This window comes from Arachis ipaensis, chromosome B09, assembly GCF_000816755.2.
Source record: "Arachis ipaensis cultivar K30076 chromosome B09, Araip1.1, whole genome shotgun sequence".
Lineage (NCBI taxonomy): Eukaryota > Viridiplantae > Streptophyta > Magnoliopsida > Fabales > Fabaceae > Arachis > Arachis ipaensis.
In genome coordinates this window covers 89,396,343-89,418,350 of record NC_029793.2, presented here as the reverse complement: position 1 = coordinate 89,418,350, position 22,008 = coordinate 89,396,343, and the positions used below count along the sequence as shown (strand labels likewise).

Here is a 22,008-nt window from a genome sequence, read left to right as displayed (position 1 = left end):
TTTGCATTTTTGATTGGCTAGTTTTGAACTCTGAGAATATATTCTTAAGGAATTAGTTAATTTTAACTTCTAAGTTCTAAATTTTTATTGGGATGAAGATAGTGTTATGTGTTATTTTTTAATTTTGGTTTTCATTGTTTATATTTACAGGGGTACAAAATTAATGCCAACATGCTAGACTTTATATTAACTGAAATATGCTAGAAGAGTCAAGAATTATAAATTCGATATGATACAATTTTATGTTAGGAAAAAGTTGTGTTTAGTTGAATTTGTAGAAATAATTTTATTGTAAAAGAATTTTAATGACATGTAAGATATTTTAATTATCTATATTATTATATATCATATAAATGTTGAGTTAGTGGGATTAGAAAATTAATTGATATATCAATTATTTAATTAAATTTTTTAAAATCAACTTTCTATTTTTGTAACTAAGAATAAAAAATGTTACAAAAGTAAGTAGTATTTTGTAACAAAATATTATGACACAAAAATCTAAATTGTTACAAAAAATATTTTACAGGTAAAAAAGCGTTACCACTTTCGTAACAAATTTTGGTTTTGGTATTAAAAAAATTTGTTACAAAATATTACTTTGAATTGTAACAGTTCCATTTTTTGTTACAAAAACTTTTTGTAACGGGACATACTGCAACGGCCCCTTTTTTTTGTTACAAAATCCTTTTGTTTTAAAATTCTGATTTTTTGTAACAATTTTTTTGTTACAAATATTGCTTTTTCTTGTAGTGTAGCTTGTATGTGTAAACCAATCACTTTGAAACACGATTTTTTCTAAACTAATTAGAATCCTTAAATCAAAAACCTTTCGATTTGAATCCCTTTTGATAAATCAATTTTGCAAACCAAAATCACAAGTTAACAAAATCTTAGTACTCACTTTCCCTTTTTAAATCATATCATTTGACCAAAAGTTCCAGTCCTAGTTTTCAAAACCAAATCAATCAAATCAGAGTCCCAAACCAAGTTTAAAAAAATCAACCTAAGCTTTAAAACTTTTTCAACACGAACGACGATAATCTATACTATGAAGATAAGTTAAGATCTGGTCATCAGCTTCATAATTACCTCAACCCTGTTGTTGTGATCCATCTGCCCCACATGTTCTTCGGTGTGGACAATCTCTAACCAAATATTCCGGTGAGTCACACTTGTAACATAGTTTCTCACCCAACTGGCATGGCCTATTCGCATGGTAGTTCCCACACTCCTGACATTTCATATCAGAGGAGTAAGCTCTTGACTGCTTCCCTTCACCATATTTCTTGAAGTTTTGTCCCCTTGGTCCAAGGTAATCATCGCATTCCCTACTAGTGTCTCCTCCATGAGTATCCCTTGATGAGGCTACCGTCCTTGTGTATTCCTCAACCACTCTTGCCTTATTCACCAGATCGGAAAAAATCCGAATCTCCGTAGGAGCCACAACAGTCATGATGTCGCCTTTCAAGCCACCTTGATACTTGACACACTTCCAACTTTCATAGGTCTCCGGGGCACCCTGACATACCCTAGAAAACCTACAGAGTTCCTCAAGCTTGCTTGTGTAGTCCACCACGGATAGGGAACCTTGCTTTAGCTGCATCAATTCCATCTCCTTTGCTTCCCTTGCAGACTCAGACAAGTACTTCTTGTACAAGGCCGTTCGGAATACTTCCCAAGGAACCTCGGTGTTCTGAAGTTGTAGTAAGCGGCATTCTGCTTGCCACCAATGCTGAGCCTCTTCCAGAAGCTAATAAGCAGCAAACTCCATGTATTGGTTGTTCGAGACATGCTGTGCTTGCAGTGCGCACTCAATAACTTGGAACCAGTTATCAGCTTCCGTAGGATTGGTCGATCCTCTGAAAGTCAGTGGGTGAACTTTCAGAAACATAGTTAGGGTCATCGGAGCACCTCCCAAGTCATTACCATTTCCGTCTCCATTTCCCGCTGGTTGGCCTAACCTCTGTGCAGCTTGCAAAGTTGCAGCAGCATTCGCCTCCATAGTGTTCGCAAGATTCGTCATTGCCGCCATGAACTCAGCATGGTTATCGGCCGGTTGCTCGTTTCTACTCTCTTCGTAAACGTGTACGACCTCGTCCGTGAGTAGCCATTAGGGTTCCTGTCTACACCAACCAATCGATATCAAGGTGATCAGTCTCAATATCAAAAGCCTAGTGCTTCCATTATCCCAAATAGGCACTCACAAACAAGCATGCTATACAATATCAAGTAGATAACCTAATAGCATCAAAGAAAAATACACATAGAGTACGCAACGAAGCACAATCGATCCATCTCTCAGGCTCACGAGGATGAATCGCTCTGATACCACTAAATGTAACACCCCAATTAACCCAAGCCTTACCTCTAGCCATAAAGCAAGGGTTAACCAAAGGTTATGACAATTCTAAGGCTTATACATATTTATATAGAAAGAATAATATAATCTAGAAGCCCAATGAAGTAATAAAGCTCAAAGTTAGGGTATGAAATGTGCAAAATGCATAAACGGAGCAACTAACTTAAAGCACAAGAAATAGATACAATTTATATCAAAATATCATAGTATAATATCATAAGGATCTAGCCACGACTCACGGAGTTTAAGCCGGCTAGCCATATACAGACCATACATGAAACCAGACAATAAAAAATAGCTTATACAAATTTCATTCTCTCAATGCATGCCTCTAGGCTAAACAAAAAACAAAAGTGAGAGATGTATAGCAAAATAAATCAAGGGAGTCAAAAGGTATCTGGATCCTCCGCTTCTGTCACCATCCAGGCAACTCACTGAGGTGGGTTGCGACCTACATCTGAAAAACAACAAAAACGTATGGAATGAGAACTGGAGGTTCTCAGCATGGTAACAGTGCCCAATAATGTAAGATGTAAGGCTCCGGGACACCGAAGGCAATCCTAGGACTTCACATCACATACGGATATTCAAGCTTAGAATAACATAAATAAATCAGGAACTTAAACCATAAAAACCGGGTTATCTAAACTTAGGGGGATTCTAACTAATACTAATCACACTGTTGTATCCCACAGACATCGCCAACCTAACCTCCGTGCGATCCCATCGCCACCGCCTACCTAACCTCCTCAGCACCAAACAAACACAGATAACGCAGACAAGGAAACCACATGTAGTATTCATATATATACAAATAATTCAAGAAGCATGTAGGCATGTTATACAATTAGGCAAACTCAAGTAAACAAAGCAAGCAAGCATATAGAAGATGCATATGATGAATGTCTGCCCTATTGGCTGTGATATCACATGTCGATTATCGCCAAACCCGACAAAAAATCCGGTCGACAACTCCCGGATTAGTCTCTCTATTGCGCATAAGGAGGAATAATTCCGAGAGATGAGTGCCCTACCACCTTCTCCTTTCAGAGGGACATATTCCGAGGGAGCGTGCCTTACCACCTTCCTCTGGTTATCGCATGATTCTGTGGGTCAGTGCCCTACCACCTTGCAATCAGAGAGAAGTCGCATTTTCAGGATGAATAGTTCCGAGGGATAAGTGCCCTATCACCTTCTCCTTTCAGAGGAAAATTTTCCGAGGGAGCGTGCCCTACCACCTTTCTCTGGTTGCGAGAAATATGAGTGAGAAGCCCAGCTTAAACCCTCACATCCAACGTAGGCGGGAGACTGCCACATCCCCTACGACGGAGAAAAATACATATCATAATCACATAGGCCACTGCTCATAGCACACTTCCACTCATACTCATTCCATTAACCATATTCATTTCTTTCCAAGTCCTCATCTCGTCACAACCATCATCAATTCATAACTTTCCGTTCTGAACTCACTAGTTCGTCAATCTCTCAATTCATATACCCTCCTTCTTTCTCACTCTACCAAACCCATCCTCACTACACCAGACACCTAAGCCTCTGTTCTTTAACTTTCCAAAATACTACCAACTCAGACCTCCTAGGACATTTTCCATGTTCTAATACCCAAAAATAAGCCCAAGAGTCTTAAAATGGTGTTACAGAAGCTTACACCCTTGTTGGAAAGGTAGCAGAGTTGAAAACAAGTGAAATTTGAGAAACAGGGCGTGTGCGTCCGCACATGGGTGTGCGTGCGCACGCCAAGGAAATTTTGAAAGTGTGCGTACACATAGGAGTGCTAGCGCTCCCAAAAGACGACCCCTCCCGACTTGTGCATGCGCACAGGGATGTGCATCCGCACAGGTTGCAATTCTTCATTGATGTGCACACGCACAAGCTGTGCTAACGTTGCAAGCAGTAAGCCTTTACCTGCCTGTGCGTACGCACAGGTCTGTGCATCAGCACAGAATGAGATTTTTGCAGGGTTGTGCGTGCGCACAAGGCTGTGCGTGCGCACATATCAGAAATCATAAAATTCTGCAACTCTGTAGAATTTCAGATTTTGACACCAAACTTTGAATGATCATAACTTCCTCCACAAAAATCCAAATTGTACAAACTTATTATCGATCTGAAAAGTTTTCAATGAACTTTAATTTAAATCAAATTTCAACAAATTTCAAAAGCCGAGGCTCAAGTTATGACCCGTCAAAGTTCACCAAAAATCCATTTTTACCAAAAATCACAAATACTCAACTTCACCAAAATTCACAATTCAAGCCAAACTAATCATACCCCAAACAATACCAAAACAACATCAAGGTCCATACCAAATATTTCTAAACCCATTCAATCATATAAACCATTTAATACTCACCTCTTCCAACTATAAATTCAATCTATCATCACATCCAATTTCCTTAATACCACCATTCCAACTCTCAACAACCATAACAAATCTCATCATTCAATATCTCAATTTATCAACTCTTAAACAATCATCTCCACTTACCAACAACATCAATAGGCATTCATAATCATCAACCATATCATAAACCTCCATCAACAACGATAAGTCTCACATTCATCATCAACCTTTATAATAATTAAAATACCAATAATCATCATCAAATCATATAATCATTACCATTATTATTCTAACTCCTTCCACACAACACCACCACAACATCAATCAATACCCATCAACAACCCCAATCATCAATTTTTCTCATCAACATCATAACCAAATTCTAACATACACAACTCATAAAATCATCAACACAATTCACATGTCACTTACATAATTCAATCCACCATGTATTTAATTCGATCCTATCTTAAGGTCAACTAACCTATGTGTCCAGAAACATTACATATTACATAAAGAAAATCGAAACCATACCTTGGCCGATTCCCAAATGCACCAAACACCAAAACAAAACCACCAAACTTGATCCAAAGCCTCAACCAACTCCAACAAACACCAAAGCTCAAACTAACAACACATATATCACCAAAATAAAAAACTAAGATACATAAAACAACTAAACACAAGGATTTAGTGAAACCTTATCTTACCTAATGATATTAGGGGTAAAATCCAACAATTTCTCACTACTAGAGATCACCTAAACAAGCAAAATCACAAAACTTGCTAAGAAACCAAACCTAAAATGCACAGGAACTTAGGGCTAGAAACTGGAGAGTGAAGAGAGAAATCTTACCAGATTTCTTTATATAGAAAGGAAGAGCTCGTCAAGAGCTTCGCGTGATCACAAACGGCTCGTCAATCGGAGCTCCGTAGCTCAAGTTATGGCTCCCGGAAGTGGAGGATGAATAGTGCTCCCATGGCTTCTCTTCTCTCTTCTCTCATAACCGAACTCCCTCTCTCTCTTTGATGAAAATGAGCTGAAAGCTCATTAAATAAGACTTATATAAGTTGGTCCTGGGTCCAACTTGGACCCGGTCTAACCCATTAGCATTTTTAGCCCGTTCGGCCTAACTTTGGGCCAAACCTTTAACACTAACGTCCGGTTTTCCATTCCTAATATGTTTCTAGGATTTTCGACTGTTTTCACTTTTTCTCGCACAGAACCGGACAGACTTAAGCCAGTTTGACCGGTTCAACTGCCGGTTCACGATTTTTCACGACTTTTCGCATAAAACACATTTTCTGACTCGAAAGACCTACTGAGTCCAAAAATCATATTTAAATCCCCAAACTCTCATTCTAACTTTCTGAAACTTAACTTGGGCATTTAAATTATTTTATTTATGAAAAACCTGGTTCTTATACTTATTGAATGGTGTAAGTGATTGAATGATTGAAAAATGGTTGGAGAGTGTTTACTATGGATATTTGGGTTGTTTTAGGTGTGTTTGATTTGGCTTACTTTTGAAGTTTTGAAAACTAGAGAATTTTGCTGAATTTGGTAAAACCTTATTTTTGACGAAATTTGGCAGATCATAACTTAAGCCTCAGACCTTGAAATTGAGTAATTTTTGTTTTAAATTAAAGATGATTTCAAGAGCTTTAAAATGATAGAAAGTTTGAGAAAAATGGAGTTTTATAGAGGAAGTTATGAGCGTTTGAAGTTTGGTATAAAAATCTAATTTTTGCAGCTTTAAAATTTTTCCAAGTCTGATAAAGCTTGCGTACGCGACACGGTGCACGCGACACGAGTATTCCATTCTGTTTTGGAACACTCGCGTACGCGAACAGGGTGACGTGTACGTGGACACCCAAATTTTGACTTGTGCGTATGCGGGGCAGGGGTTCACGTACGTGAAACTCCTGTTTTGGTGAAAAATGATTTTCTTCACATTTTTAAGGATTATTTAGCTTTCTAAACTCCTTTAATTACCATTTAAGATATCTATCTAGTAATTAGGTCCTAAGACTATTAGAGGTGAGTTAGTAAATTAAATTGATGAATTTCTGTTATAAGTTTAGAAGACGGTGACTAGGCTTGGGAAGTTCTGTGGATGGAATAGCTTGAGTGGCTGGGCGGAGTGTTGAGGTGACAATGAATTGAGAAGCATGAATGATTATGGTTAATGAGATGAGTATAAGCAGACTTGTGCTATGAACAGTGACAAGAGAATTATTGTATAGTTTGGAATCAATCAAAGACAAGAATAAATTCGTTGGTAGCATAGTCCAAACCAAGAATGAATTCTCTTAATCAAATGTCAAATATTCAAATTCAAATAACCGAGAGTATTTAGCTCCCGGGTCGTCTTCCCTAGGAGTTACAATGAAATGTTTATTTATTGGCTATTAGAGAGAGAGCATGGGGAATTGTGAATAAAAGCAAGAGAGCAAGAAATATAAATGGCAAGAAATTAAATGAACATGCAAGGAATGTAAATGGCAACTCTTGGCAAGAAATGGATAATTTAGGTTTCCTATCCTAGTTATGGACCACAAACATGGCAATTGTGTGGAATCAATCCAAATCAATCAATCCTCCTTGAGAATTAGTCAAAAGACATAATTGATCTCAATCCATAAGTCCTAGTCAACTCACTAATTACTTAGTGAAAGACTAGCGTCAATGGAAACCAAACCAATTAACTATTCTCACACAATGCGGAATGGACATCCACAACTCAATTCCACCCAAACACCTAATTTTTCAACCAAGAGTGTGAAAACTAAACCTGTAAGAAATTAAACATCAAAGCAATTAAAGTCAAAGCAATAAAAGTCAAAGTAATTAAATGCAAGGAAAGGAAACTTAAAATGCAAGAAAACCTCTTGGCAAGTAATGAGAGCTAAGGCTACCTATCCTAGTCATTGACCACAAACACATGATGATTATGAAGAGTTAATCATACTTAGTCAACCTTGTAAGTTAAATAGGCATAGTTAATTTCAATCCCTAAGTCCTATGTCAACACTAAGGGGTCACATAGAGTCAAGGGAAACCAAATCAACTAACTACTCTAATGTATCAAACAAGAATGGACATCAATGACTCAAGGAACACCAAAGTCAACAATTTCAAGCCAAGAGTGAAGAAAAATTAAGTGAAAACTAAGCCAAGCATTTTATCAAACACTTGGTCTGCATGAAAATAAAATAATATTAAAATGCATTAAAATAAAATCTAAGACTACCAAAGCAAGAAAATAACAATAACAACTAAAGAAAGCAATAAATGAACATAAAACAAAAATTTGCATTAATTAAAAGTAAAATTAACAGAGTGTTTATAACATAAAAATGACAAAATAAAGGAGATAACAAGAGAAATAAAGAAGAGCAAACAAGCAATAACAATAAATGACAAGGAAAAGTAGATAGAAACAAGAATTAAAAGTAGAATTTGCAAGAAATTAAACTAACAAACCCTAATTCTAGAGAGAGGGGGGGCTTCTCTCTCTAGAAGACAACCTACATAATGCTAAACTAACCCTAATTCCCCCCTCCCTTCACATGGAGTAAGGCCTTCCTTCATATAGCACTCAATTAGCTTCAGAAATCCCCAAAATTGGGCCCTGAAGGCCCAGAAATCACCTCCAACGATTTGCAATAAATGAGTCACGAGCTGGGACGTGTGCGGACGCACAGGTGTGTGCGTACGCATACATGCTGATTTTCTTCTTGTGCGTACGCAGAGGTTGTCGTGCGTACGCACACATGGTTTTGTGGTTTTTGTGCGTACGCACAGGTGGTTGTGCGCACGCACACTCCAATGTGTGCTTCTCCTTTGTTTTCTTCATGCTTTCTCCCTTTGTACATGCTTCCTTCCACTTTTGCCTTGCCAAACTTACCTCTAGGACCTAAAATCACTCAACAAACATGTTATGGCATCGAATGGTATAAAAGTACGATAAAAGTTATTAAATTAAGCACAAAATAGCATGTTTTCACATTTAGGCACAATCTAGAGAGAAAACACAAAAGCATGCTATTTGCGTGAATAAATGTGGGTTTATATGATGAAATCCATTCAAATCAAACCAAAATATTCCGGAAAATATGGACTCATCAAGCAGCAATATCTGAGATTGAGTATATGATTGTGATATGCATTGTTCTCCATTATAAGGGCTGTAGCAGTCTCCCACCTATGTTCGGATGTGAGGGCTGTGGCAGTTTCCCACTTGTTGAGGTAGCGGTGCCGGCGTAGGGACAGAGGCAGTCTCTCGCCCATGTTGAGATGTGACGACTGTGGCAGTCTTTCGCTCACATAACCTTTATGCCGCCAGAGGGAACTCGGGAACTATAACCCCAAAGAGTGTACTGGGCACTATAACTCACGGTGCGCAAGTAAAGTGCTGGGCACTAGAAAGAGTGAGCAGGGCACTATAACCCTGGTTGTGGCAAAAAGCAGCATCCCGGGGATATGTTGGGTTGACATTTTGAACCGACAAGTGATATCATGAGACAATAGGACAGGCATTCATCATGTGCATCTTCTAAGTGTTTTGATTGCTTTGCTTATTTGCATCTCTTGACTAAATGTATAACATGCTTACTTGCTTCCTGATTTACTTGTTGTATATGTATATTACCTGTGATTTACTTGCTTGCATTATCTGTGTTTGTCTGGTGCTGAGGAGGTTAGGTAGGCGGTGATGATGGGATCGCACGGAGGGTAGGTTGGTAAAGGCTGCGGGACAGTAGTGTTCTAGTGATAGTTAGAAATCCCTTAAGTTAGATTACCCTGGTTTTGGTTTACTCTATTTATATTTTTATAAGCTTGAATATATCTGTATTTGATGTGAAGTTCTAGGATTGCCTTTGGCGTCCTGAAATCTTATATCTTACATATTGGGCACTGCTACCATACCGTGAACCTCCGGTTCTCATATCATATGTTGTTGTTATTTTTCAGATGTAGGTCGCGACCCACCTCGTTGAGTTTGCGGACATGGTAATAGAGCAGAGAGTGATTCTCTTTTGTCTTATTCTGCTTTACTTCTGTTGTAGTTATTCTCTCATCTTTTGTATAAGTATAACTTTGTTGCCTTGGAGGCTTTTGTTTAAAATTTCGAGAGATAGGAGTAGACCTGTTATAAAATTCTGTTGTATTTCCTGACTAGTCTGCTTAAACTTTGCAGGCTATGACTAATTTCTTTTGTATAACCAATATACAAGGAAGTAGCTAATAAATAAACAAGGTATATATATATATATACCTTGTTTATTTATTAGCTACTTCCTTGTATCTTGGGGCTTTACTACAAGGTCGTATGTTCTATTCTTAAATTTTTAATGACAATTATTTATTTTGTAACGAGTACAACTAAAATTTTAATAACAATTTTTAAATTAAACATTGTTATGATGAGTATTATAAAAATTTTCAATGTACTCTTTTACTAACCTATCACATAATAAAAATTTTTAAACTTTATAAAATGCAATTTTTTTTTATAGATTCGTATTATCGAACTAATTGAATTCGATTTAGCATTGGCTCCATATAGATATAATTGTTGTATATTAAAATAATTGCATGGATTAGATTTATGTCATGGATTATATAATTCGAAGGAGTCAGATTCGAACTACACTTTGAATTGCTTCCCTCATAATTTGAATCAGTGTGATTCAAACTGCCCTAAGTCAACCTACATGCGTAATTCGAACTGGCTGATTCGAACTACCTATGACTTAATGCATGCATAATTCGAATGGATCAAATTCGAATTACACTTCCCTATTAATTCGAATTGATGTGATTCGAATTACTCTTGATGATTTCCTAGTTCGAATTAGCTTGATTCGAATTACATAGAAACATGCTTCTGGTTGATTCATGTTACGTTTTTAGCTTTGGTTGAATCACGTAATTTCTCCTCCACTCTGATTTAATAGTGTGATTTGCCCTTTTATTTATATAATTAAATATTTATCATCTAATTAATATAAAAATAATAATGTTGATCGAAAAATATTTTTTATAAGAGTTGGTCGATTCGAAATGGGTCAGATATAGTTTCTCGAGAAGATATACGCATGAATTTGAGGTTGGAAGTAATAGGCGCTAATGTGGATTTTGATTGTGTTTGTTAATCGAATAGGCCCGATCGAATAAGAAGATTCGATTAGAGAGATTAAGTAAGGTCTTCGATGAGCTGATCGAATAGTCATAGAAGTGGGAGAGTTAGTGGCTTTTATTACACAAGGAAATTATGGAGAATATCTACAATCATGCAGCGGGAACGGTTACCAAGAGAGACTACACTTCAAATTTAAAATTTCGTATTTAATTGTAATTAATTGTAATTAATTGTAAATTAATTGTCAGTTATGTAAGGTTAGCCTATAAATACTAAGAAGTATTAGTGAATAAGGGTTGGAACTTTTACTCAGAAAACACTCAAGCACACTCACATCCCAGGGAATTCCTGAGTCTGCAATCAAGTAACTTTTCTGTAGGGTTCCTTCCATCGTTTCATTCTTTCAGATTATTTCCTTGTAAACTTTATGTTTTAAGCAAGTTTATTTTCCAAGTATTCTTTATCTTCATCTTTGTCCAATTTACATTTCTGCTTTGTTTACTTTTGATTGATTCAGTTAAAGGCATTTTAACGTTTTCCTTTAATTTCAACACAAACCTTTCCGTTATTAACATATTTTCTTTTCGAAAACCTTCATTTTATTCTTTTCTTTAATTTATCAATTTTTAATTTATTTTAATTCCCAATCTTGGTCTAATTGAGGACGCTTTTGATGCACTTTTAGAAAACTGGTACTCGCACAGAGGAGTAAGTTTCGCTCCCAGACCACTAGATATCGAACCACCATCGATTTGCTAAAAATCGACAAAACAAATTGGCACACCCGGTGGGACGGTTTTTAAATCAAAGTGTGTCAGATAAATATTCTTTCCAGTAATTTTTAGTGTATGCGATTACGAAGTGGGAAGATCATTCACATGGCTGATGAATTATCCAATGTGAATGGTGGTTCGTCCACCAATGATAGCATACCAGTGTCCCTGCAACAAGCCGACGTATCTTCACATTCGGAAGGTGCAATCAGAACTGAAAGTATAGTCATTACGACTATTCAAATTGGAAATATTGGACGAAATATTCGTCCACGTGGTCCTGTGCCACCATATTAACCTCCATTAACTACTGGTTGCCCTCCTTATGGTCTTCCTCCTGGTTATACCCTACCGGTGGGTGGTTTTGCGCCACCTGTCCGCTTTGGGGATGTAAATGGAGTAAATAATGTTCAAAACCCACAACAGCCTTCTAAGTATTCTCGTGATTTTAATGTGGGCTCTACTTCGAATGCTGTGAATTCGATGGCGGCATATCGACAACAAGTGGAGGAAAGTCATCATGATTTGGTCAATTTATTGACTCAGCAAATGACTACAATTCTGAATCCCATGATGGCTGATCATGATTCAAGATTCGAGCGTCTTGCTAGACAAGTCGAGAGGATTGCTCGAATTGTTGATTATGATGAAGGTGAAAGGCATAATGCCAGGGGAAATAACGAAAGGATGGAAAATATTTTTCAAAATCAAAACAATATTCCAAATCGAGAAAATCCTCACGTGGTTCCCCGGGGTCAAAATGCTGATGACTTTTTAGCCAGATTGCGTGGTGGCGAACGCTATCAAGTCACTAGAATCGTAGAAGAGGTTTTAAATCGGGTTGGATTGAATGTTGGTTTTATGAATCAACCACATTTTGTGTCTGCTTTTCCCCAAGTGGTCCAAATGGCAGAAGTGCCAAAAGGGATAAAAAATCCAAAGATAACCACAAAATTTGCTGGTGAAGTTAGAGAATCAACTACTGAACATGTTGCTCGTTATTTTGTTGAGATCGGGAATTTAGCTAATGATGAAAATTTGAAAATGAATTTTTTTTCCTTTGTCATTGACGAAGAATGCATTTACTTGGTTCTCGAATCTTAGACCAAATTCGATTGCAACATGGAATCAGTTAGAAACTGCTTTTCATGCTCAGTTTTATCGAGGTGAAATGAACGTTGCAGTTACCGGTTTAGTAGCTTTGAAACGTGAAGATGGTGAGACCATTGATGATTATTTAATACGTTTCAAAAATGCCAGAAGTAGATGCTATGTGTCATTACCTGAGAATGAGATAGTGAAAATAGCAACTATGGGGTTAGGGTTTTATATACGCAGAAAACTGCTTAATGTGCATATTCCCGATTTAGCCCATTTAGCTGAAAAGGTTCAACAGACCGAGCTTATGAAAAAAGAAAAAGAAAAATATAGGAGTGAACAAAGATTGAAGAGTAAACCTTTTTCTCGAAAAGAAAAAGTTGCTTATGTAACAATGGAGTCTTCCGAAGAGGAATTCGATTTCGAAACAGAAATCGATTTGGCCGAACTTAAGAAAGGCCCTCCATATGTTTGTTCCTTGTTGAAGAAATTGCCAAATAGTGAAAAGTCGAATGAATCAAAACTAAAAAATAGAAAGAAATATAGTTTTGATATTTCGAAATCTGATAAGATTTTTGATGTGTTGCTTAAAGATAAACAGTTAATTTTACCTGAGGGTAGAACTTTGCTTTCTGTGAAAGATTTAAAAGGAAAGCCTTATTGTAAGTTTCATCAAGCAACAAGTCATTCGACTAACAGCTGTGTGATGAATGGATTTTGATGGTATAGAATTTCACTAATGAAGTCTCGTTGCAAAGTATAATTTCTAAACCAACAATAATCCTTTCATACAAAAATTTTGTTTGTCACAAGTACAAACCCCTAAAATCTCTAAACCGAAGTATTTGAACCTCGGGTCGTCTCTCAAAGGAATTTTAGGGTATTGTTCTTGTTATTGGTTATGAGTTGTATATTTTGGGATTTTGGATAAGAAACAAGAAAAGTATATGGCAATAGAAATGTAAATTACAAAGCGGTCTTGGCAAGGTTTGGTGGTCAAGGATCTCTATCCTAATCACTAACCACAACATGAGAATTGGCAAGGATCAATCCCATTAAGTCATCCTCTAACTAGTAGTAAAGGAAAGTCAAATGAGCTATATCAATCTAAGTCCATAAGTCCTAGTTCTCCACCAAATCAATTAGTGAGATCTAGAGTTAATGGCTCTCAATCATCAATTACTTGGACATTAGTAACTCAAGAGTTCTTAAGTTACCTTCCCAAGCCAAGAGCATAAAATTCTACTCTAATATCCTTCCAAGCATTTCATCAAACACTTGGAAGGCACAAAAGGAAAGCATAGTAAATTGACAACAAGAATAGAATCTAACAACAATTATTACAAGGAACTAATAACAACAATCAAAAGAAACACAATTATCATGAATTACTTCAAATTGAATTGAAAGAAAATAGAATGAACAAAAGTAGATCTACAACAAAGCATAGAAACAAAGTAGAAGAAATTATAACAAACAATAGAAGAATGATGAATGTAACAACAAAGAATTGAAGAGTAGAAGTAGATGAAAGCATGAATTAAAACCTAGATCTAAGATTATTGACCTAAACCTAATCCTAATTTTAATCCTAGAGAGAAATAAGAGCTTCTCTCTCTAAAACTAACTTTCCGTCCAAAAACTAAACTAAAACTAAACTAGTGCCTAAAAGTATGTTGATTCCTCTTCATTTCTTGGGTTAAATAGTATCAGAAGTGAGTTGGATTTGGGCCTGGGAAGTCCAGAATTCGCCCCCAGCGTTTTGCCTTTAAGTGAGTCACGTGCGAGCATCGACGCGTACGCGCACGGCACACGTACGTGTCGCTTGACAATTTTCCATCCACGCGTACGCGTCATGTGCGCGTACGCGTCGCCATGCGACGTCACAATCCACGCGTGCGCGTCTGCTGCGCGTGTGCGTCGTTGATCTCATCCCAAATCCTTGCTTTTCCATGATTTTTCCACATTGCATGCTTTTCTCTCCATTCCTTTTATCCATTCCTAGCCTTTTCAACCTGAAATTACTAGCACACATATCAAGGCATCTAGTGAAATCAAAGGTGAATTAAATTCAGCAATTAAGGGTCTAAAGAAAACATGTTTTCACACTTGAGCACGAATTGGGAGACAATCATGAAACCATGCTATTTCATTGAATAAATGTGGGTAAAAGGTCATAAAATCCCCTAAATCAAGCACAAGATAAACTCTACAAATGGGTTTTATCACTGTGTCTGTTTCAAGAACTTGATTCAAGAAGCAATAATAGAGGGGCGATTGAAATTTGATGATGGCAAGAAAGAAATGAAGGTTGATGTAGATCCCTTCGAAGTTGATGCTAGTTATATTGAACCTTGCTTTGGAGTAAACATGGTGGGCATGTCCTACAATTTTGATGTGGCTCTTGATGATTTCGAGTCACAGGTCAGATCAGTATACCATAGGACAGGGGATGGTTTGCTGGACTTCTTGGTTCAGCAAAAGATCAAAGACTGGAACGTATCTCTGTGTCCGTGGTGCAATGCTGTTTTCGATGCTGAGGCAGCAGCAATCTTTGAAAAAGAAAGGATGAAGAATGAGTTGGCTCATAGGGAAGAGCAGGCGCGCCAGAGACAGCCAATCAGGCATATAGAGGACTCTAGTTCGAAGACTCCTCAAGAGATTGTATCTGCACCTTTAAGCCGTTCTCAGGCTATAGGTGTTCAGTGGATCAGGAATTGCCAGGAGTTCCAGAGACATGATCATTTGTATCGACGTAATCCACAGTGGGGGCATCGAGCACCTTCCCCGAATCAATATTCTTACTATCGAGGTCATGCCAGGAGTTATCCACGAGGAAGAGGAGGAAGGAGAGGTTTCAATCAAAACAAGAAACTTTCGATTGAGACAGGCAAGGAACTAAGCAAGGGGGCAACGCCTTCTGTGCATTCTAGAATCGTTTTTCCTTCTGATGGAGAAACTTACCCTAAAGAAATTCCATCACCTACAAAGATGGAAAAGGGCAAGGCAGTAGCTCAATCTTCTGGAATTGATAAAAATAAAGATGTTGATGTGGATGAGGAATATTTCGATGAGGGTGATGATGACATGATTGGGACACTATCAATCATTCCCACTGAATATTTGGGGGAGTATGAAGGAAATCCTGATGCAGATTATGATTCGGAGGATGAGGAAGCTTTTTCCTTCATCCGGATAGAGGATGAGCCAGGTTACTTCTTACGGCCTACTGAGAGGCAGATGTCTCACCTTCGCCCACTTTATATAACAACTACCTGGTAACATTACAAAATTATTTAAATAATTCGCAGTTATTAGAAAATAAAGATGATTCTTCTGATGAAGTTGAATCAGATAGGGTTAGTAGGTTTGTTAATTGTAATATGTTCAATTCGACGTTCCCAGTCGAATTTAGTCATAATTTTCTTATTTCTTGTAATGAAACTAATGATGTGAGTCGGACTGCCGATTCAATAGCAGAGGCCCATTGTGTGGAAAATAAAAGTGACGATGATTTAATCAAAGATTCGATTTCTTCTATTTCTGATGATTCTATTGATTTCACTTTTGATTGCATCTATGATTTGGAACCTTTGGGATTTGAAAAATATTCAACCAAAGAGGATGATTATTATAAAGGGTTTGAATCTCAAGATCCCTTAGAAGAAATTAATCTAAGGACTCTTGATGATGTTCGAATTACATATATTTGTAAAGATCTTGTTGATCCTTTTCGAACTGAACTCTTTAATCTTTTATATGAATTTAAAGATTGTTTTGCTTGGGATTATCATGAGATGCCTGGTCTCAATCGTTCATTGGTAGAACATCGATTAGCATTGAAACCTAATGCTCGACCTGTAAAACAGACTCCAAGGCGTTTTGCTCCTGAAATCAATATTAAAATTAAAGAAGAAATAGAACGCTTAATCAAAGCGAAATTTATTCAAACTGCACGTTATGTGGAATGGGTATCAAACATTGTCCTTGTTATGAAGAAAAATGGGAAGTTAAGAGTTTGCATCGATTTTTGAGATTTGAATAATGCTACTCCAAAAGATGAATACTTTATGCCTATCGCAGATATGTTAATCAATTCTGCGGTGGGGAATGAAATTCTTAGTTTTATGGATGGATATTCTGGATATAACCAGATTTTTATTGCAGAAGATGATGTGGCTAAAACTGCTCTTCGTTTTCCTGGGGCATTAGGTACATATGAATGGGTGGTTATGCCTTTCGGTTTAAAGAATGCTGGAGCAACATATCAACGTGCAATGAATGCTATTTTTCATGAATTTATTGGGAAGTTTATGGAGGTATATATCGATGACGTAATGGTCAAATCGATTTCTGTGAGTCAACATATTGACCATTTAAGAAAGGTGTTCCTTACTATGAGGAAGAAAGGTTTAAAAATGAATTCGTTGAAATGTGCTTTTGGGGTATCGGCTGGAAATTTCTTGGGATTTGTTGTTCATAAAAAAGGAATAGCTATTGATAAGAATAAAGCAGATGCAATATTAGCATTGTCTACACCCAAATCGAAGAAGGAAGTGCAATCATTTTTGGGTAAAGTAAATTATCTTCGAAGGTTCATCTCGAATCTTTCAAATCAAACTAGGGTATTTGTGCCTTTAGTGAAATTAAAAAATGGTTCAAAATTCGAATGGACCACAGAACATCAATCGACATTTGATACAATCAAGGCATATTTGTCAAGAGCCCCGATTATGGCGAATGTTCGTCCATCTGAGCCTTTAAAATTATATATTGCAGCATCTGAAAATACTATTGGATGTATGTTAGCCCAGGTGATGAGAATGGGCATGAGCGAGCAGTTTACTACCTTAGTCGAGTATTAACTGACATCGAAACAAGGTATTCTCCAATCGAGAAATTGTGTTTGTCTTTATATCATGCATGTATGAAATTAAAATGTTATATGGTGGCTAAGTCAGTGAAAGTTATAGCACAAACTGACTTAATTAAGTATATGTTAAGTTTCCCTATGTTAAGGGGATGATTGGGGAAATGGATGCTAGCATTGACGGAATTTGATTTACAGTATGTTCCAGCCAAGACTGTGAAAGGACATGTCATTGCAGATTTTCTTGTGGATAATTCAAAAGATCTGAATGACCAGGGGGCAAATATAGTTGAAGTAGAAAGCAGTTATTGGAAATTGTATTTTGATGGATCCAAGCATAAATATGGTGCAGGAGTTGGGATTCTCATTATCTCACCAGAGGGTATTCCATCAGAATTCTTGTTTGAATTAAAGTATCCTTGTTCGAATAATGTAGCCGAATATGAGGCTTTAATTTTGGGTCTTGAAATTTTAATCAGCAAAGGAGCTTTAGAGGTTCAAATTTTAGGTGATTCACAGTTAGTCTTAAAGAAGTTATCAAAAGAATTTAAGTGTAATAATGAGACATTACAGAAATATTTAGTAACTGCTTGGGAATTATTAACGTCTTTTCGAAAGATTTTCTTGGTGCATATCCCTAGAATTCATAATGAAATTGCTAATGAGTTAGCTCAAATTGCTTCGAGGTATCGGGTTGGTCCGGAGACTCTCAGGAAATTATCTGGTATCCATCAAATTTTAGTACCAGCCAATGAAAGAGAGGTTTTGTGTATGGATGAATGGGAGGATTCTGATTGGAGGAAGCCTATTGCTCTTTATTTAAAGGATTCCAATGTTGCAATTGATAGAAAGATAAAACTACGGGTAATGAATTTTGTTTTATTAGCTGATGAACTGTATAAAAAAGGAATTGATGGGAGTTTGTTAAGATGCTTAAATCGAGATGATCCGAACATTGCCTTGGGTGAAGTCTATAATAGAATATGTGGTGCCCATCAGGCAGGAAAGAAGATGAGATGGGTATTGTATCGAAGTCATGTATATTGGCCATCCATGATAAAAGATTGTATTGACTATGCGAAGGCATGTCTGGAATGCCAAAGACATGGTTCGATTCAACAAGTTCCAGTATCTGAATTACATTCGATAATAAAGCCATGGCCATTTAGAGGTTGGGCTTTAGATTTAATTGGATTAATTCATCTTCCTTCGTCTAAGCAACATAAGTTTATCCTAGTAGCGATTGATTATTTTACAAAATGGGTTGAGGCGATTCCTTTGATCGAAGTAAGTCAAAGTGAGATAATAGATTTTATTGAGGAACATATTATTCATCGATTTGGAATTTCTCAAACGTTAAGTACTGATCAAGGAACATGTTTACTGGTCAGCAGGTGAAAGGTTTTGCAGCTTCAAGAAATATCAATATGATTACTTCGACTCCCTATTATGCATAGGCTAATGGGCAGGTAGAAGCAGCAAATAAAATTTTGATAAGTTTGATTTAAAAGCATATTGGAAATAAGTCTCGAACATGTCATGAAACCTTGAGCCAAGTGTTATGGGCTTATCGAAATTCACCAAGGGGTTTGATAGGTACTTCACCATTTAAGCTAGTGTATGGTCATGATGCAATACTACCATTAGAAATTAATTTGAATACTTTGAGAGTATCGAGACAGAATGATTTGCCAGTTGATGATTATTGGAATGCAATGTTCGATGAGTTGAATGAATTGGATTCAGAACGAATTCTGGCACTTGATAATATGATTCGACAAAAGAAAAGTATTGCTCGAAGTTATAATCGTCGAATTAAGGAGAAGTCTTTTAATACAGGTGAATTGGTTTTGAAAGTTATTCTGCCGATGGAAAAGAAATCGAGATTTTTGGGTAAATGGTCCCATAATTGGGAAGGCCCTTTTCAAGTGATAGGGACGTTTTCTGGAAATGCATATCAGATTAAAAATATCGAGTCAGGCAAAGTGATTAACTCGATTAATGGGAAATATTTGAAACTTTTCTATTGTTGGCAAACATAAAAGGTCAATATATATAAAGTTTAGAAAAGATGAAAGTCATTACAAAAATAAAATTAGAAATGAAAAAGAATTCAAGGTGCCACTAGTTTTGCCAAATCGGAGCGTAGTTTTGCCCTTTTGTTTTCCAGAATTGAGAGCACTTCAATTTGTTTGAACTTGTCAGCTTGGATTTTCTCAAGTTGCTTCTCATATTCTCCCTGCTTGGTATCAATTGAGATAAGTTCCTGAATAAGGAGATGTTGATCTTGTTGGGCTATTGCTAGAGGTTTGGCTATGGTGGCTCGACTTTGTAGTATGGTGGCAAGCTGTTCTTGGATCTGAATTAATTCTGCTTCGAGTCTTGCTTCTTCTTGATCATGAAAAGCTTGAACAGAAATAGCATGAGAGATCCTTAGATCAAATTCCTCACGAGAAGCTTGAATTGGTTGAGTGGTTGCAAGACAGTTTTCTATATTAGATTTGGCTGTGGCTTCTTCATTTTTAATTTCTTAGAGTTGAAATTGAGATTCGACGCTTTTGTTGAGAAGTTGTTTGAATTCTTGAATTGAGGCAGAATGTGGTGTGTTAGTTGGAAGTTCAAAAGAAGAATTCAGCAGATCAGCCAAGAGTTTGTGGAGAATTCGATCATTAACCCATGTGGTAGGTGGATGATCCAAGAGTTTGATGAGTGATCGAAGTTGTTCTGGAGCATCAGGATCTAATTTGATTAAAGGCCTTGGTGTAACAGGTTTTGAGATCGCTAGCACAGGCACGGGAATTTTATTTTCTTGGATAACTTTATTTAAGATTGAAATCAAGTTATCCAAGGAAGCACTTGTAGGGGTGGCAGAAGCACTTGCTGTTCCAGGCCTTGGTCCGGGAGGAGTTTGAAGATTAGCCTGGGGTGAAGGTCTAGGTTGTAACTCGGGAGGAGTTTCTAAAACCTTTGATCGAGAGGAATCTGAATTGGTGGTGTCAGTAACCTTAGAAGCAGAATCGGAGTCTGGGATCACTAGGTTTCTATGGAGAATGCAGCCTGGTTGTTTGGAAAAATTGACTCAAGTATGTGTGTTTCTTCTGAAGAGTGTTACAAAGGATTTGTTGTTGGATCAATCACCTGTGTTGTGTGGAAGGAAGGTGGATGAGTGGCAGGAATTGATTGTAAGGACCCTGTGAATTGATTGAATCATGTGATGTGGAATGCTCTGGGTCAATTTGTTATTGAGGAATTGATTGATCAAGAGCTCCAGTAGATGAAGTTAAATGGGCAACATTAATGGGCTAGTACAAAAGGTACACAGTTATGAGTTTAAGATTTATTTTAAACTAAGTGAAATGTTTGAAGAGATAATTGTGTTACCTTAGGGAGTCTGGGTCTCCAAACTAGTTGAGAGCCAGGGTCAGAATCGGCTGCATCTTCTGATTGGGAGGAAACAGCGGTACTATCCTTGTTTGGTTCGCTTTCATCAGCGCTTTCGCTTGATGATGGTAGCACTAACTGATAAGAGTTCAGAGTCAATTATGGCTTATTTTAAAAAATAATAAAATAATTTGAAGAGCATTCCGAGTGTAAAAGAAAAGTTATGGATAGAAGAGTTACCCTTCGAGAGGTTCTGGTAGGAGTCCTTCTGCTCTTATGTGGTGGAGGTCAAGCAGTATCAGCTTTCCTCTTGTGAGTTCTTTTTGGTGAATTCTCAGTAACAGCCATTCGAACAGCAATTTGCTGAATTTCTTCTAAGGTACGGGTGTACCTTGAGTAATAAGCAGCCCACCATTCAAAACAGGATTTGGTGATAAATGAACTACGTTCATAGATCAATAAGTTGAAACGGTCTCTTCATTTTTGATTTTTTAAGAGACAAGTGTTAAAATCTTCTTGAGATGTCAGAGCAATTTGACAAAATGGTTCACTGTGTCAAGGTTGTGGAGTTGGGATAGCTTGAGAAAATTCCAGTTGTCTTGCAGTCAAATGAGGAGCATACAAGGTTATCTTAAACCTTTCTTTCCTGTACTGTGGTAACCCTATTGGTATCACCTGAACAGCCAATAAGTTTGCCCAAGTTCGATTTGCAAGTTCACTTTCCTCATTAATATTTGGGAAGAGCAAACGGTCAAGCCAGGCAGGGCCGCAATTGCGACGCAAAAAAGGAGTAAAATTGAGTTGATCGTTATCAAAATCTTTGCAGGAATGAAAAAGAGAGAAAACTGCCCAGAATCTGTCTTCATCTGATTGGGTGTTTGAAAAATTGGGTTTATAATTAGACAGACGAAAATCCTCGATGTGTTGTTTATCGGTACTGCCACTTTCAGGTTTTTCCATAAAATTTTCAAAAATGGCATTTAGACATAATTGAAGGAGCCAGAGTAGAC

General features: G+C 37.1%; 2 protein-coding genes across 2 annotated transcripts; one reads left to right on the top strand and one right to left on the bottom strand.

Moving 5' to 3' along the window:
* LOC107615680 lies at window positions 1,094-2,026 on the bottom strand. Its single transcript, XM_016317726.1, has 2 exons — window positions 1,823-2,026; window positions 1,094-1,753 (listed from the first exon to the last, which is right to left on the bottom strand). The coding sequence occupies exons 1-2, from the start codon at window positions 2,024-2,026 to the stop codon at window positions 1,094-1,096; spliced, it is 864 nt and encodes a 287-aa protein (XP_016173212.1).
* Window positions 12,133-13,468, top strand: LOC107615681. The gene is made up of 2 exons (XM_016317727.1): window positions 12,133-12,615; window positions 12,782-13,468. The coding sequence occupies exons 1-2, from the start codon at window positions 12,133-12,135 to the stop codon at window positions 13,466-13,468; spliced, it is 1,170 nt and encodes a 389-aa protein (XP_016173213.1).